This window comes from Amblyomma americanum, chromosome 3 (genome assembly GCF_052857255.1).
Source record: "Amblyomma americanum isolate KBUSLIRL-KWMA chromosome 3, ASM5285725v1, whole genome shotgun sequence".
Classification (NCBI taxonomy): Eukaryota; Metazoa; Arthropoda; class Arachnida; order Ixodida; family Ixodidae; genus Amblyomma; species Amblyomma americanum.
This window is the reverse complement of record NC_135499.1, coordinates 219,075,565-219,094,260: the sequence shown is the minus strand read 5'-3', so window position 1 is coordinate 219,094,260 and position 18,696 is coordinate 219,075,565. Positions and strand designations below refer to the sequence as shown.

General features: G+C 52.9%; 1 protein-coding gene across 3 annotated transcripts in view; it reads left to right on the top strand.

Moving 5' to 3' along the window:
* Positions 1-18,696, top strand: part of LOC144126111 (uncharacterized) — an 85,299-nt gene that overhangs the window by 46,107 nt on the left and 20,496 nt on the right. The window contains exon 1 of one of the 3 annotated variants that reach the window (XM_077660052.1): positions 2,987-3,129. The exons of 1 other annotated variant lie outside the window; for it this stretch is intronic. In XM_077660052.1, the coding sequence (XP_077516178.1) occupies positions 3,125-3,129 (5 nt within the window). In that variant the 5' untranslated portion in view covers positions 2,987-3,124. Of the gene's footprint in view, positions 1-2,986; positions 3,130-14,114; positions 14,369-18,696 lie in introns of those variants that run through there. One more of the 3 variants, XM_077660053.1, reaches the window with a different exon arrangement.

Here is an 18,696-nt window from a genome sequence, read left to right as displayed (position 1 = left end):
TGAGCAAGGGAAACAAGGCCCGTAGCATCAGGCGTCGGCTAGAGTCCCTCGCAGCGGTGCAGCTATAAAGCCGTGGCAGAACGGTGCTCGCCCCCTCCCCCTCTCCGCCGCTCAACGGCAGAAAAGAAGGGCCTCCTCCGTCGCTCCGCCTCCTCGCACTCCGCTCGCCAGCCGTCGCCGCGCCGGAGCCGGAGACCACCTGTTGGGCCGAGGTTGCGGCGGCGCTGGAACGGTCTGCCGCCGTTAGGGCAGCGGCGCCGCCCCGAACCGGGCCTGCGGGTCACCGGGCCGCCCGGACAACCTGCGCGCTGAGGCGGCGGTTGCCCCTATCGGGACTCTGCCCTGTCACCGACGCTTCCCCGACGCGTGCCTGAGCTGCGGCCGGGAATAGTCACGAATCACGAGCTGGGAGGGAACATCATTATATAGTGTCTAATGTCCAGTCAGGTTGTGTTCGCCTCTTCACTCGTTTACGGTTGCTTAACTTTGTTTCCTTTTTTTTTTGCTGCCATTGTTGTTGTAGTCAAGTCGTTTAGATCAATTTTTAAGTTAAGCTCCGCTAAGTTTAATCTGAGTGCGCTTGAAGTCGGCGCGACTCGGCCCTAAAAACACTGGACCCACTGCGATGTCACTGCGTTCACATTCAAGCTTGTGCGAAGCTGCGAAGTGTCGAATTAAAGAGCGGCTTGCAATCAGTGTAACTTCATCACCATCATTGTCGTCATCATCAATGTCATCATCAGCAGCCCAATCATCAACATCAGCATGCTACGCCCATTACAAGGCAAAGGCCTCTCCCATGTCTATCCAGTTAACGCTGTCCTCAGTAAAAAAGAGGTAATTATACCATCTTCAACAACGCGCGCCCCAAGCACGTTGGTGGAATTGTACCGCGTCCAGTATCAATATATATTGACAAAATTCCTTCAATTAACTATATGCTGATTATCGACGGGCCACTCGCATACACGCGACGGCATATAAGCACATATGGTTACCAGCCTGAAATGCATGCGATAGAATATCGCCCGCAGGGCCATCTGTGCAGGCGTATCGCATTGCATACTCGCTGCGCCTCTCTTTTGTGTACCTACTAATAAACGAACTCTTTCTTTCACCTAATAGTGAAACAGATGCCGTGAATTACGATTACATAGGCAGTAAAATGCTATAAGGCAATGTGACCTAAGACAACGCAAATGCTGTAGAATCGCAGGGCTGATTAATCAACTTTTCGCATACATTTTTCGAACACATTTGAGCTAGAATTAAACTCCTAATCAAACGCCTTAAGATCGCCTTGCAATATGTTTTATATCCGTATAGTGTGCCGGTGCATTGCCGGAACTATACGACCACTTCGAGATATTTCAAGCTGTCTCACAAGAAGCTTCTGGGGAACATCTCATAAACGTCATGTTATGGCATCCATGCAGGCTGGCTTCCTCATTCTGCCAAGATATATCAGACATCTAGAAGACGAAAGTGTGTTCAGCGGGATAAATCCTCTGCTGCGAGTCCGAAAACACCTCCGGTTTCGGCGAAAAATCCTGCGCTTGAAGCCGCAATTACAATGTTGTTTACGTCAGGGGCGTTCGCGCAATCACAAACAAGCAACCACAGGCGCAGAGGCGATAACAGCTTCTGTCATCGGCGACCCTGAATATACGACGTGTTTTGGAGGAAGTCGTTTCCTTTCTACAGGAGCACGAGTGAAGCTGCAGCTTTTCTTCGGCATGTGTCCATGCTTTACTGCAAGAGGTGGAAGTGTTCAACGCCTTTGCCAAAAGCAAATGCTTCGCTTTTCGAGACCGTTGCCACGCGATTCCCTCTGTTCTCAAGTGACTTTATTTCTTGCTTCATGCCGCTATCGATCGAGGCGTCTGTTTAAAAGGGATTACATGAGAGCACGTACTCCTCATATATGTGGAAACAGTGACGGTACACATCTTTGGACCTGTGAAGGGCGGGGTGTCTCTTGGGGGAGGCGGTCCTATCTGCGCAATGCATTTGCGGGTCTTTCAGCGCCGGTAAAATGATGTTTCGGATGGTTTTTACACTGAAAATTTATCGATTGGTGGGTTTCTATAAATCCACCACTGTGAAGGTCCTATGAAGAAACAATTCTTGCCTCTAGGAGTTTCAGGGAATTGATATCCGACATTCTAATGCATGCTGCGGCGTTGACGTAGGCAACCTCCTAGCTGAGCAATGCATGTATAGTATCTCGAATTGTCGGCAACGGAAGCAGGTCATCTGGAAGAATACGGAGCCGGAACTCGAATTGTGCGCATTTTAACCACGTTTTTTTTTTTTTTTGCATTTCTGAAACAGAACTCAAGTTTGATTTCTCGGGTAGCGTGTGCACGGTTTCGACTCTTATATAGCAAATCTGTGCCTGAATTTTTTTTTTAGGGTGGGGGGGGGGGGGGGGGAGGCAAGAGGTGCATGTGGTTCCTACTGGCTCACTATATGGGACGGGTCTTTACCACCGACATGTAATGTAAATATTTACATTGAAGTGACTTCACTATGACGTCGTTCAGCTCGATGACGTGCTTTTGGAACGCGGTCCATACAATCTACAACCGTATGACGGATGAGTGCGGCTCGTAGCGTCACAATTCGTATACACAGCGATCGAGAAACGGCAGCACGTTTACTACGCGCGCGTCACGTTTGCGTCATGTAGGCCTTTGACCCGACTCAAGTGCGTTTGCCGAGCCCTTCCTCTATTCCCGCTTCGTGCCTGCATCCATGCACAAGTGGGCACCACAATAAACACGGCGGATTTTACGCCCCAAACTTCGCACGCCGCTCAGCGCGTCACGTTGCACGTCAGCCGCGCTGCGAACAACGCGCAGCACCTGGAAGCAGCACGCGCGTTTGCAGTGAACACGGGGCTGCCTGCTCCGCGTGCCCCGTTCGGTGACGTCAGATGACGTCAGAGCACGTCAGGATCGTCACGTTTCGCGAGAAGCGCAGCCGTTTTTCAGTCCTCTTTACGGCCGACCCGAGGGCTGAAAAAAGGGAAGGCCGCGAGCGATGCCTGGCTGCTCGAGTTTTCGATCGGTTAGCGTCGTCGTCGGATCCGCATGTCGGCTTCCTCATCCGGCCATGCAGTATGTGGTGAGTGCGTCAGCGACACAGGCCCTGGTGGTGGTGGTTGGGTTTGGCGCCGGGGTAGGCGCCGATAAAAACTGGGGCGAAAGGCAGCGTGCATAGTGCGGCGAAGCAGTCGCCGAATGCTGGTTCGCGGTGTTCACTGGGATGGTTCCTGCTCGTCCGCTGTGTTTCGTGTCCCACTCGTGCCTGTGCCAGTCGCTTTCTTTCCATGGGGGCGAAAAAGAGAACCCAGTTTAATCATACGCCCTCGCGCGGCGCGAATCGCGATCCCCCCTCCCTTCTCAACGCCGTTTCGTGCGGAGTTGCTCTGAGCGTATTGTGTCGCAGATGCGTATTTAGAGCCGGATGTCACTGGATTCAGTTGAATCGTACTGGATTCTCACATAAGTTACATCATTTGGCTGTTTAATGCTAAGCACTCCGAAGCTGCAGCACCGAAGTGGTGCCCGGTTCTAGTTTCTGTCAGGAGAGGCTGCGTGTGAACCTCGAAGCAACACACAAATCCATTTGCTCTGGTTTGGAAGGCAGCTGCGCCATTTCCTGTTTACCTCAGCTGAAGGCGTTTTTTTCAGCTTAACTGCTTCCTCCTAGCCAGATGAAAGGTGAAATCGCATTCAGGGAAGAAGCAACAAACCAAAACCCCACTACATAAGTTAAAGGTGCTGAAGCCACAACATGGAAAAAACAAAAACAAAACTGGGGTATTCGGATTTGTTATTCGGCTGTGAAAAAGCACCGAAACGACGTTTGTGACAGTACTTTGAGCACCGCTGCTGCACCAAAGCAGATCGGGAGCCCTCTGCAAATGTTGTGAGGCGTTACGCAGTATACTGTCTATAGGACCAACACAGCGGCGACCGCTACTTGCCGGCTATGGTGATGTCATTGCGCGTTTCAAGCAGCGGAAATGGGGCACTGGTCGTTCCTTGCGACAGTTGGGGTTTCACCTATCGCCACGTGCTATACAGAAAACGCGGAACGCACCGGGTGCCGCTCAGCCCGACACCTCGTCTTACTTGGAGCTGGAGCGAACACAAGCCGAGACCACTCGACACGCGCCTGCCGTCGCAAGGGCACGCGTTTCTTCAGGGCCCTTGACGTGGTGGTGGCCTCCTTCTTATCCGCGCTGTAGAACTGACCGTCGGTAGCTGGCTGCACACTCTGCTGAGGCCAATGCCCCTGGGAGTGGCAGAGCTCGCAAAGAAATGAATAATTTTGTCTTAGCTTAACGCCCCCACTGCAGCCGCTCCTCACGCACGCTGTAGTTGGCTCTCTAGTTTTCTGCGAGGAATTCCGGGAGGAGGCGCCTGCGGTGTGTTCCAGACCCGCGCGCTTGTTGCCTGAGTGTTCTGGCCGGTGACCAGTTAGACGAAGGAAACGGCGCGACGCTTTTCTGAGGCCACCGGCAGCATGCGGCGCGGCTGTGTGAGCAATGTGCTTGACAGCCGCATGTGGCATGCAGTCAGTCACCCGTGATCCGAAAGCACGCATCGGCAGCCTCTGCATGCGCGTCGCAGCCAGTCGCAGCCGAGGTACTGGTCAGAGAGAAAGAGATAGGGAACTGACCCCCTAAAAATAATAGCACGACGAGAACTAGAGTGAAAGGAAAAATGAAAGAATGGTCGCGGTGGTCTATATTGCTCAGCGGGTCGAGTGTTCCTTATGGAGATGAACTCACTGGTGTGCACTATCTTGTGGTAGCGGTTTTCTCAAGAGGGGGAAAAAATCCACCCCCTGTAGAATACTTCAGCGCTACTGCGGCATAGTTCGTGAAAGCTGCCATTTACTGTGTTAGGCTTTTTTAAAATTTCATTTCGTCCAAGAATAGCGTTTTAAATGGACACTAAAGGAACTTTCATTATAGATGTGGACTGTTAAATTGCAAGACACGATATTAGATCTTTCGCCAAGCTGCTCAAAAAGATCGCCTCAAAATTCCGCTTCGTCTTCTGCTAGTCGTTCCAGCCTGGACCGCCCTTCTGTCTTTTAATCGCGCAAAGCCACACTCGGCGTTCGTAAAAGCTGCCACTGCAAAGCATCAGACATTTAACGGCTCTCTATAGACCCGCCTATTTTGTGTTAGGAGGACGTTTTGCCCGAAGGAGCTCCGAAAACAAAGCGTTCCTGGCCGTTCTATCTCCAAGATACGGGTTTCGCTGCTCCAAGAGTTGCCCCAATCTACAATTCTTCAGTAGCACCGTGTATTCCGTTTTGATCGTATTGGCTTAAACATGCTGGCTTAACCAACGGCTGTGCTGTAAGCTAAGCCAACATGACCAGGCAGAGCCACAGTGAATGCCCCCCTGTAATTCGATTTTAACGGTACTGTATGACACCACGGATGACGTCCGGAGCCGCGTTAAAGCATATGCACTGTCATATTGGAGACAGTTTTGTCGTCAGGGAAGTGCTTTAAACCTGCGCAAGCGCAGTGAACGTGGTCGCGAACTTCAGCTTCTGGAAGCGGATATCTACGTGAGCGAAATGGACGGTCCTTGTGTTGCATGCTTCTACCCCTGTTGGAGATGGGGCTTCAATCCCACTGCAGGCCACCAGTGTTGGGGATTGCGCTTCAACGCTGCCACCAGAGTTGGAGACGGAGGGGCCCTTGAGTAGGCTGACTCGTTCAGCACCGCAGGTCCCGGCTCCGAAGGACGTTGTCGGACTCCGTGAAGGAGGAAAATGTACAGTAGGTTTACTTACATTTTTACAAGCGTGAGATCAAATTTGAGGATCCCTTCGAATGCACTCGCGGTCGAGTTTTATAGCGTTCATCTTCCCTAGATTCCCCAGGTTGAGGACGCCCTCACCGGGGTGGGAGTGGCCTGAAACTTTCACTTGTTCGCCCAAACTCACACCACCGCAAATATGGACACGCCCCCGTCACATGTCGAGCCTGGGAGAGAGGGGTATGCCGTCGGAGTAATGTCCTCTGGCCAGCTGAAGGTTCCCACGCGCTGCTGACACCTGATCTTCATCAGATGACGGCGACGCGGAAGGCCAGAACGCAAGGTCGGGAAGAGGGGCCGAAAATGGTCGTTTGTCTTTAGAGATGCTTGCGAAGGTTGGGGACGATGACCGTGGTTCTCACAACGCCGTAGAGCCACCGGAAATTAGGCCCCTTTGTTCCCCGACATAGTCACGGCGATTTGGGAAGATAACGACCGCTTGCTCGCTGTAGCGCTGTTGAAAGGGTCGGTTGCGCTCAAACTTCATGCCTCCGATCTTTCGAGTCTCACACTCCGACCGGGCAAAGCTCGGTAATAGGAACCAGTTGACCCCTGGGTCCATTCTGCGTGGTCTTTGACGGTAGGCCCGGGAGCGATCACCGTCGAGTTGCTCGGAGGCACCCAGTAGAAACAGAAGCGTTGGCTTCCAACAGGCGAGACTTGCTGTCGCCTTTGCTAAACCAGACTGGCGGCCGCCGTTCGTAACACCCCGCAATGCTTAGTCACTCGTGCGCTTATAGTGCGATGTTTCCCTTTTGCCTTGCTCTGTCGCTGCTACAGACGGCAACAAATCTCGGCCAGTTGTGGCGCGTCATCTTTATAGTGACGTAACAAGAGCTATGACGACGCAAAAGAAGCCACGAGAACTAAGGGAAGAGTGGGGTAAAGTTGAAAAAGGGAAGAACAGGGAAAGGTTCAGAGGGTCCTCTAGGGACCCTCAGTTGCGCAGGGGCCTCAGGAACGCTCTGCAGGCACGACCCAAAAGTTCGCTCTGCCGTGTTTAAGGCGCGCTTACTGAGAAGCCCGCTTCTGCGCGTCCGGAGTGAATGCATCACGTTGTCGGTGGCGCAATATAGTCGTCAGTCTGACTTTGCACAAGTATGCTTCACTTATGGTATTTGTATCAATCTGCGCCAGGGCTGGTTGGTGACAAATCGCAATACATGGTAGGTTTTTACAACGCAACTACTGACGTTAGGCGAAGAAAGAAAAATTACAGAGGGTACTTACGACTTACGTGCTTTGAAGACAAAAAACATTAACTTTTAAATTTATATTTTTTCCTTCCTTTATACTGACACACCCACTCATTAACGCACAGTCTTAAGGCAACGCATACACTAGGTGGACCTTTATTCGCCAAGAAGCAACGCGGTATTGTGTCCTGTGGGTTGCGTGTTCGCCTCGCAATCGAAGGCCCTTGGTCCAATTCCCCGCACCTTCGACAGAATTTTTTTTGTTTGCTGATGACGTCATTGGGAGTTTTGTGGACCACTTTTCCTTGGATGCCGCCGCCGCCGGATTTCGTTGCTAATGGGCCATATACAACCTTTGTCCGTGAAGTTTCGAGACTGGTTAATTTTCTTTAGAAATGATTCCCCAAAAACAAATGTTGGTGCGTATGTGTAGCGCCATCTTTTCGGGATAACCTGAGCTATTTATGTTAATTACTGTGGGCTAGATGGCACTACATGTAGAAAAATACGTTGTCACTACTCGTCTGTACATTCTACTGTGAGTGAATGTGGAGAAGTGCTATGAGGAGGGATCCGTGAATGTAAGGTAGAAAATGACAAATTCTGCTTATGTGCGCATTAACCCATTATCGCTGTCGTGTCATACCCTTAAGGCGGAGCTTAAGTGTCCTCTCCATTTTGTTGTTGTCATTTTTGGTCTGGAGCCAAAAGCCACTCTGCATTTACCGAGATTACCATTCCATTCAAACGCTGCAGAAGCAGCCCATTTTTTGGTGCAGAAGTTTTCTTAAAAACTGCATGCAATCAAGCGCGTCGAACAATTTTATTTTACACTGTTTTTAACTCATCCAGCGAGCGCCAACTGTAGCAGCTATTAACATAGCGCATCACTGAAAAGTAAATACATTTCTCCTGAGGAGCTTATCCTTCATTTTATATCATAAGCGGGAGGGCCACAGCGCTCGCGCAAACATCGTGAAAAATCGCCTTTCGCTGCGCAAGAGCGGGACCTAGAGCCTTAAATCCGCCGCTAGTTTAGTGTCCGGACAAATGTCGCCGATCGAGAAGGTAAGTTGAGATGCCGACCGTAAGTGCGTTGTTTCTGTACCGTTTGCTTTCCCTTACGGCACATAACCTAACTGTCAAAGCGGCAAAGAACTGCAGCGAATGCCCCAGAAGTGAATAGTATATTTCTTCAAAACAGAATCGTGTGCAAAAAATGTGTTACTAAAAACCGTGTCGAATACGAATTGAATGATAAAACCTAATCGGATATGAATAGAATAGATTTATTTTTTACGAATATTCGCTACTTGTGGGATTATCGTAGAAAACGAATATGATCGTTACTGCATTGAAATCCTGCGAGTTCAGTTGGGCGCCAGTGGCGCGCCTTGATGCAGCATGAATTAACCGCTGTCGTCCGCGTGTATCGAACAGAAGCAACCACGGACACAGTCGCCGCGGGAGTTATGCGGGCGGTTGCTTCAAGGACGCGTACTTTTAGGCGAATTGGTTAAATATCTCCCAGGAAAATGCGAAATCAGAAACTTCATCGCAAACAAAACACGCACGTTGGCGCAGACGTGTTTGTCTTGTGTGTTTCTTCCCTATGTGCGGTTTCTTTTTTTTGACGCCTCATCGGAAAAAAAAAATGAAAGAGGCGTTCAGGCAGCGAGCCTTGGGACTTTGCAAGGCAGCTGATCGTGTGACGCGAACGCGGCGAACAGTACAAACACCGGATTTTTTTCTTTATTGCCGGATATCATGGCATTCAATACACAGATAAAACACACTAACTACGGTTGGCGGATTGAAATTAAAATTTCTTCAGACACACCAGTTCATAAAATACGTCAATCCGCTCGGGGTGGGGAGGTTCAGGTAACGCCTGACAGACTTATCTCATGTATACCATATTCTGAATTTTCGCGTACAGACTGAACATTGGCATCAGCATGGCGGACTGCCGTTCTGGTTTGCGACAGATTGTGGAAGCCGAGTAGCATAAACATATCAAAGGGAATGCCTTCGTCACTCTTGACTGGGAGAAACCGGATCCCGTATGGCGTTATTTGTAGCTGTTTCTTGAGAGTTCGTTGCAGAATGTCCCAGTGCAAGATAGGGTCCCAACAGTCAATAAATACGTGTTCAATCATTTCTGGTTTTTTTTTGCACAATAAGCAGTTAGCTGTACAAGGTACATTAGAAACACCGGAGCCTCGCAGAAGAACGCAGCTAAAGTGCCAATAAAATGAAGCTGAGCATCGCCCTCGCGGGTCGAAAAAGAGGCGCTTCGAGCAGTGCAGCGCGGTTCAGCCGGGCGTGAACCGTTAAAACCGCGGCGCGTCGCGCGCGCATAGGATGCGCTCCATATATGGTGCATCGAGGCACCCTATAATGCGCTCTGCATCGCCGCGCCACCTATGCGGTGAGCCAATTGATAGCGCGTCGGTGGTGCCGGGCGGGCGAGTCTTCCACGTGCGTGGCTCGTGGCCCGCCCGAAATAAGAGCAGCCTTTCATTGTTCTCGCAGGTGTTCGCCCAGTCATCACAATGCGCGCTCAAGGGAAGAAGTACAGCTGGGCGCAGGACGGGGAGGGAACATCGGAGAGGGGATGAAGTATGGGAAGCTGGGGGACTTATCAAAGGAAACCAGAAGTGTGTTCACTCTGCTGAGAAGCACTGCGCGAATGGAAATAGAGAACGAACAGGGGAAACCACGTGCCAGCAAAACCGTGCAGCCAATCCTGGGGCACTTGGGAGAGTTTATCGGCCCTTCCTTGGTCCCAATCCTGTCAGGTCGCTGGCACGGCTTGTCTCGCTGGAGGGAAGAAGCCGACAGAAATGAAGCAGGGGTGCCTTAAATTGCTGGAGAAAAGACGGAGCGGAGAAAGTCCACAGGAGGACGAGGCGTATAGTATATGAGGTCGTATCTCGACACCTTCTATGCTGCAGAAGGAGGCGCAAACATGTGGCACAGCGTCCCTCGCTATCACTCCTTCATTTCGGAGGCGGACGATTAGTCTGGGATTTTATTTCTTTTTTGCTCCTTTGCCATCGAAATTGAAAGGTGCTGTGGAAAGAGGGCCATTTAAATGGAAGTTCGTAATGGACGAGTGCAGCAAACCGGGAGCCCTATCTAGAAACCCCGGTTCCGGGATTTGCGCACGCTCAGGTTTGGGCTACTGCGCGAGTCTGAGCGCAGAAGGGTCGGGAGACGACTCTGGTGCTCAGCCCGGATTCAACTTGCTGTCATCGAAGTGGCTGAAGACGCCGCCCGGACCCAAGAGATCCGAGCCGTCGTCTAAAGGGGATGGGTCACCCCATCCTTCTCTGTTGGATAATAAAGTTATTACAATCAATCAAGGGTTGCGTGAGGAAGGTACATGCGTGATTGGCTTCGGTGGCCATTTCATCTGCCGTAGTTGAGCGCACTGCGCAGGTACCGGCGCATACTCGGATTCGGTTTAGGAGTGAAGTGCTTCGTGAAGCCGCGCTGGCCTGTCGTATATATATATATACACCTTATGTGATAAATTGACACATGCACTTCAACGTGAGCTACGCCCGGGTGAAGGCACGCTTCCGCCGCGGTTTGCGGATGCTGCGCACCCTTATGTCTGCGTTTTGCTCCCACTGGTGCTGACAGTAGCAGCTCCAGTCGAAGCCAGAACGTAAGAATGCCTGTTAGACACGGACTTATTTCTGCGATTTTAAGGCTGCGATTGCTCCTCAATTACGAGGTTCGTGGGCCTTAACATATTTTCCACCCCCCTCCCCCCGCCCACCCTTTTACTTTTAATTTCGTCATTAGTTTAGAAAAGAAAGAAAAGGAATTGAATGTACGTCACAGATTAGCCCGCGGAGAACCAAGAGTATGTTACTAGAAGGTATGATCTGCCTCTCACTGGTTGGCACTGTAGGTGCAGCTGTCGCCAGCCTCATCCCAAGAGCAATGGGAAAAGCACGCACTGCATCCCCTAGTGAAGTGTTCCTCCTTGGCCGAGCGTCGTCTTGCGCAGCAGACAATCGGCGTTGGTTAATGTTGAGCTTGCATTAGTGGCTCAGCGAAGGGAAAAGTGGAGCACAAGAGAGCTGCTGTACGTTGTAATTTCATCTTGCACGCACCCTCGAAAGCGCAAGCATGCATCGTAAGTGCCGATTCTAGTGCCAACAAATTGTCACACAGAATGCAGTTTTCGGCTGCCCGCAGCGCCGTGTGCCATATGTTTGCTACTTCTCTGCTCTTTCGAATCGGCGAAAAGCGAGGCCAGCAGGAGGCACCGAGAGGATGTCGCTAGAGCCGAATAGAGAGAGTGGGCAAGCGGCGTATCCGCGACCTTTGGCGAAGCAGGAGAAAATGCGGAGGAGCAGTTCCAAGGCAGCCGAGGTCGCCGCCTTCTCCGGGGTTGGTGCTCCGACTCCGGGGTTGAGCGATGGGGTCGAGGGGGAGTCTCGCCGCCGGCGAGGGCACAACGGAGGGGACGGATTTAAAGAAAGCCCAAGAGGGGCTGCGCTCTCCTTCGGGCGCCTCACCCCCACTTCCCCGACTCCTGTAGACATTAGCGAAGGTTCCCACCTGGCGCGGATCGCGCAAGGAGCAGGGGCAAGCTGCCAGGCGGCCGCAGACCCGCGCGCCGATAGGGACACCGCACCCCCTCCTCCTCAGCCACGAATCTCCCATGCGCTGCTGGCGAAACATGGGTTGGTGTCGAGAGACAGCGGGTGCTGCGCCTCCTCTCCACCTCATCGCGATCATCATCGGGCCTCCTACGCCGACTGGGCAAGCGCAGGCAAGGCCTGCCGCGCGGCGGGGCAGATGGGTGGAAAGGGTGATGGTTGCCAACCTCCCTCCCCTTTTATCTCCCTCTCCGGGAACCGGTGCGCCGCGAGTCGCGTGACCGGCTCGCGACTGTCGCGTGACCAGCCGCGCTTCTGCTGCTGCTGCGAGCCGGCACGCTGGTAGCCAAGGTGCGCGCGTGGCCGCGCGTGCTACGTTGATTGCTGCGAAGGCCGCCATTTGAGCGATTACGTATGCACGTCCCTGCACCGGTTGACGGGCCCGGCCGCCAAGTGGCTGCGTCCTGCGTGCACGAGGGCCCGTTAAGCAAAAAGGCGGCACGGCCTCTTGACGAAAGCGAATGCACGTCCATGCTAAAGCTATTAGGGCTCGTGCAAATGGTCGGCGCGACGCAGGTTTCGTGCAGGTAGCACTCATTTCATCTAAAGTCACTCGGAAGCACTGACAACTGCGTAAAGGAAATCACCGACGGAGCGGTTTGAAGTTTCGGCGAGATTGATGCCGCAGGAAAGAACTATAGCTTCGACGTTCATGCTTTTCGGAGACGTTCGTTCCGATTGTCACCTTTGTCCGTTTATCGCCTTGTTCCATGACCTGTGCATGCTGCAAGCTACGTTTTGCAATGAGTCACATTTCGAGTAGCACGACTGATTTACGACAATTCGGCACTTGACGTTTCGCCGTTCGTAAATTGTCCCTTCCCTGCCACGCGGTGCAAGAGTCACCGAATGGCACCTTTACGCGCACACGTGTGGTAGTGACTACTGCAGTTGCCGACACTGAATGCGAAGAGGCATATATAAAACGCGCATAAAAAAGTGTAATCGAAAGGGAGCGCGGCGTTCGCTTCGAGGTTCTTGCGCGAATGAGGTTTCGTTCGAGCACCGTCGGTTAAAAGCGGGTCATTGGCACGGCACGTGGCGCGCGCCGCACAGATGTTCGACGCAACCGCAGTGCGTTTCACTGTCAGCGGGTCCATGACTTCGCCGCGCGAAACAATTAAATGGCAGGCCGCCAGAGCACCTGGAAACGGGACGTTGGCCGCGCACTCTGACCTCGGCACCGCTGGACGCGCAGGTGGAGTTTAGAGCGATGCGCCTCCGCTCCCTCTGTCGATCGAGACGCGGATTCGCTCACGTTGGCATGCGACAAGCGATAAAGGAATATCGTCCAGCAGTGCCTGTGTGCTTACTTATTCTCTGCCTCCTCCAAAAACACCTGTGCACTGCGGCCGGGCTGCCTCCTGTTTATTGCTTGTAAGAAAGCTGGCATGTTCAAGATTATAGTGAAGCGTAAGTTATGGACTTCGCTTTACATGTCGGGCATTTTGTCAGCCGGTGGCAACAGACATTCAGTTGCGACGGTCCCCATCGTGATGGAAGAATCCTTGGCACAAATGAAGTTTTAGGCTTTGCATTAGATACAAACACTGCGAGATAAAAAAAAACACAAATACGTAATAAGGATGGACGGAACGACAACCAAGCACGGAGCGTCGGAGCACCTAGCGGAATCAAGACCAGGAGCGGCGACAAGAAACGGGCGAACAAAAAGGAAAGGTCGCGCAACCTTTGAACCTTGCTGAATGTCGTCTGAGGTTTTTCGTCTTTCGCCCTTCGTAGCTTACCTACGGTTCGCCGGGAGATCTAGTGCCGGGAGTGCAGAAAAAAAAGAAAAGTAATAAAGGAGGAAAGTATGTAAGAGCTGTGCAAAATCGGCAGCAGCGCTACCGTGAAGTCCCTGCGCGACCCGGACGGAGAGCGGGCCCGCGCGCGATCTGAACACACACACGGACACCACCGGCTGCAGCAACAGCAGAAGGAAAGAAAGCCGGCGGCGGAGAGAGCCCAGGGCGCGCAGGAGAGCGCTGCTGGCCCACAACAGGCGGTGCTTCTCTTTCCGTCTACCCCCCTCCCACCGGCGGGGCCCCCACGGCGAATGTGCCCTCGAGTCGCTAAGGGGGGGATGCAGCGGGGGTCGCGCACACCGGCGCACCGCCAGGCGCGTGTCTCGCACACCCCGCGCCAGCTGCCGCCGCAACAGATGCGCTCACGGGGAACAGCACCCCCCCCCCGCGCCGCTGCTGCCAGCCTTCTCCTCCCGTTTGCGCGGGGCCCAGCCTCTACTCCCCTCCACCATCGAAAAGGGGGGGTCCGCGCGTCCACAGGCCGGCCCGGAGGGGGGCTTCAGCAGCCGCCAGACAGGATCGCCGCGGGCCCAGATCTTTCTAGCGACAGTGGCGGCGACCAGCCGCTCACATTCGCCCTGTTGATCGGTGCTGGTCACAGTCGTCCGCGGCTCGCTCGTTGCGCGGTTGTGCAAGCTCGGCGCGTTTCACTCGCTGCCGCCCGGGACTTGGTAGACTCGGCGTCGACTAAGCGCTGCCATGGTGGTTCTGTGCCTGGTCTACCCGCGGCCCGTGCGGCCGGACAGCAGGCCCCGGAGACTGCGCCACTGCCACTTCGTGGTGTCGGATGAGGACGGTGGCGACGGGAAGATCGTCGTCCGCACCAGGTCAGTCGTCTTCTCCGGTCACGCCGTGTCGGCTTCCCGTTTCGTAACGGTCCTTTCTCCTTTTCTGCAAACCGGCCTTTCGGAACGCAAGGGCCGCGCGCTTACTTTCGCCCCTTTCCCGCACCGCGACCAATGCGGAACTTCGTCCAGTAGCGCGCTACCGCCTCGACTCCAACGCCGCGTGCACCATGCCGTGAACAAACGCGGGGCGCTCCGGCGTTGCCAGTAGCCGTGCAACACCGTCGCTCCTGCCGGATGATCCCGTTATCTCCAGTGCTACGTAAAACGTGTTCATCTCGTGCAGTTTTAAGCGTTTAGCTTCCCGCAAACAGTCTCGAAGACCGTCGTTGTGTGTCAAGGTTGCAACGGCATGTGCATGCAGTGAAAATGTGCGATATGCGCGATTGCTTTTAAGGAGGCTCCGCGGCTTTCTTACACCTACAGTTTCTTCTTTTATCGTGCATGCTTGTGTCTGCATCTGTGCAAAATGTGTAGCGGGCAGCGGCAGTGCGACTGGCAGAACTGGCTCGATGTGTTGATGCAGCACCGAAAAGCGGAAGAAAGCGCTGCAGTGCACGCGATTCGTGGCCGTGTGCGTCACGTGAGGCATCTCGTGGTTGTGGCATGCGTGACTACCGGCGTGTACGTTGGTGCATGCTGCATGGACCGCCGTCCTTTCGCTGATAGGCTTAGCGGTATGCGTGTGCCCAGCGACGTGTATGTCTTGCCTCTAGCATGTCGTCCTGGTCTATTTTTAGGCGGAGTCCGAAATTTCCGCAACGCCTGAAGGTCTGGCGCAACGTGTGCCTGTCAGGGGCCAAAGACAAACGGCCAGTTTTTTCAACACACCCAGTCGCCCTGCTAAGCAATGCACCCGCCGCCGCTGAGTGGAATATATGCTCGCATGAAGCAATCGCTCGTTGCTATATGGCGGGGACCAAGGACAGAGCTGTCGTTGCATTCGGCGGGTCGCTTCCTCTATTGGACACCCGGTTGATTTGCAAAAATGCTTCGGTTCTTCCTGTGCTTTCTACGTAGTCCGAAGTAGCAGTCAGCTGGTTCCGCACACTGAAAAGCTTCTTGAATGCATTACGAAATGAGGGCGGGATCTGTACAGACGACAGCTAGTACCTTGCTGAATCTGTCCAGCATAGCTACCGCAATTCACGTTCCGAAGAAAAATATGCAGCTTGCCACTTCTGACTGGTAACGGTGATCGGATGCTGACCCGAAAAACGCGGGTTCGATCCCATCCCCAGCGCGGTAGCATGTCGATGGAGGCGAAATGACTGAGGCCCGTGTACTGTGCGATGACATTGCGCGTTAAAAAAACCCAGGTTGTCAAAATTATCCGGAGCCCTCCACTACGGCGTCCCTCATAGCCTGAGTCGCTTTGGGGTGTTAAAACCCCATAATACCAAACCAACTTCTGACTAGCTGTCTACAGTCTGTCATTGCACTCGCCGCTTTTATTTTTGATCTCCCGCTTTATGTGCTCATGCGTGCGCGTTTGCTTGCATATCCAAATGGGATTGGGATCGAATGCAGCCGGGAGTCGAACCCGCGACCGTTGATGTTCCTTGCTCGAGAGTCCGTTGCCAGTACTTCGGAACAGCGGCCAACCAGTGCCGCTAACTCTTGCGGCCTATCACCTTCTGTTCATTCGCTTTCTTTCGTACTTCGTGAATAATGTCAACGCGCTATTTTTGAATGATCAAAGGCGTGCGCCACGGGGTGACGGCGAAGGGAACTAGAAGCGATTGTTCCGAATACGTGGTAGTGATAGCTGCAGGGCAGAACCGAAATCGCTTCCTCAACAGCGCATATAGGAACCTCTCGTCGAGCAGTGCGACAATGTCGCCAACGCCGCTAATTCTGCAGATGGCACAATGAAGTGTCCACGGGACTCTCTTGACGTCGCGATGCGGCTTTTTTTTCGTGCCGACGCCCTCACATTCGCGCCTTGTTATTTCTGCCTTGTTGGATTGAATTGCTTCAAAGCTCACGCAGATACGCACGTAGTATATACCCGCACTGTCCTGCCTCAGGGGAGAAGACGCGATCTGGTTATAATAATAATAATAATAATAATAATAATAATAATAATAATAATAATAATAATAATAATAATAATAATAATAATAATAATAATAATAATTGGTTTTGGGGGAAAGGAAATGGCGCAGTATCTGTCTCATGTATCGTTGGACACCTGAACCGCGCCGTAAGGGAAGGGATAAAGGAGGGAGTGAAGGAAGAAAGAGGTGCCGTAGTGGAGGGCTCCGGAATAATTTCGACCACCTGGGATCTTTAACGTGCACTGACATTGCACAGCACACGGGCGCCTTAGCGTTTTTCCTCCATAAAAACGCAGCCTGGATCGCCCTTCTTGAATTGAGGGTTAAGCGGATGAAATGCACCGACGACGGCGTATAATGCGCGGCAGGTGTGTCCACAGACTCTGCTCGGGCAAGACCACGCCTGCAGCGCTCCGAAATATTTCCCCGAAGTATCTATAGGGCCACACCGAATCTAACTGACCGCGTGGCATGCGTTCAAGACGACTGGAGCGAGAACTTAGATCCGAGTGCTTTCTGCAGCGTGTGTCACTAAGTTCAAAGTGTGAAACCGTTAGTGGAGTGGGAATTATACAGCGCTGCAAAGTGCCGGGGCTTCCATGCATGGCTACTGTCACGATTGGCCAGCTCACGGGAGCCTGTCAGTCTCTTACTTCTTTTCTTTCCCTTTGGAGCTCAGCGACTCCTTAATTACGTTACCGTAGACTTCAGCGTGGCCGGAGTGAATCCGCCCCTGTATAGGGACAGCGGACGCCTGTTGCGTTTTTTCCCGTTCGCAGTGCGTCAACCAGAAACCGTTCGCGACAGCGGACGGCCGCCGGTGCGGACCCCGGGCGTGTCGCGCGCACGTGGCTCGAATAACACTCGCGCAGAAACGCGGGTGTTATTCGAGCCACATGCGCGAAGCCAAGTTTCTGTGAAAGCTTTCTTTTGTAGCCGAATGACTCCGCTTCGGTGGATTGTAATTGGTAATCGCTCCCTTTTATAACAAATCTACTCAACCCCTAAACTTCGGGTCACGTGGTGTTATTACGCACGCCGATGAAGTAGACGGCGGAATATGATTAACAAGCGGCGAGCAATTTGCTGGCGTCTTCGTGTCCTGCGACGACGCCACACCGGTCCCGGCCGCAGACTAAGCTTAGCCACCAATCGAAAGAAACAGTTTGGTTCGGAGACACTGTAGAGAAAAGCAATGTTTTTTCGGAAGCGGCAGACCATTGCGCCATATCTCCCACCATCCACCACGTTGTTTCGCACCCATTAACTAATCACTGGTGGTCAGGGGCGCAGGATTTATGGGTCACCCGTAGAAGAGGTGGTTGGGAGGACCCCATTTGAACGATGTGTTTTTTGGAATTTTTTTCCGCCAAAAAATGGGGTTCAGCATGGTTTTCTTATCAAAAGTTTCTCGATTTAGGGGGTGAGCTTGGAGCTCTCAGCAGTTTTTGCAGTAGTCGGGTACATTTCATGAACGAAGTGGCAATTGATGGCCCTCAAAGGAGGCCTTCCAGCCAACTGCGTCGACCAATTCGCATGACGTTGTCGTTAATCCTTGGACGTGTTAGCATGACGTCATAGCGGGTGGCAGATGAAAGGGGATTGACCACGGCGTCATGAAAATCGGTCTACGCTATTGGCTGGGGGCCTGCTTTGAGGGGATTTGCCGCTTAGTTCTTGAGTTGTATCCGACCACGACCAGACATTTTGCCGGTAGACGGCACCCTACGGTCTGCCGCGGCTCAGCACTGTCAGCACCCCCTCCCCGTTCATTCTTTCAAGTTAGCCGCGCGTCATTCGCACAAATTGAACGAATGGGATGGTGCAGTGCTGGAAATATCTTATTTGGTTTTGGTTTTGTTTTGACTCTGGGAGGTTTCACTTGCATTTAGCACCGCCATTTTACCTGCCTGTGCGTTGTCCGAGTCTTGTTTCGAGGCTGAGTCGCTGTATATAAGGTCAAAGCCCCGCATGACTTCATGCATTACACCGTGCGTAGTCTAGGGTTCTTCTGGAACAGCTCGCGAGCACTAAAAGCGGGTACGGGGCAGGGAGCGCGCGCCATATTTCCCAAACAAACGCGGTGGGTGGGTGGCGCCGTGGCTTGCCCTTCTCGAGTGGTGACGTCAGTGTCGTGGCGGTGGGCCATCAGGGGAGGCGCCTTTCCCATTGTTGGCCCATTACGGGAATTTGTCGATCGCGGTGCGGTCGTCATTTCGGCGGTTAATCTTACCCGGGGCATGCACTGCC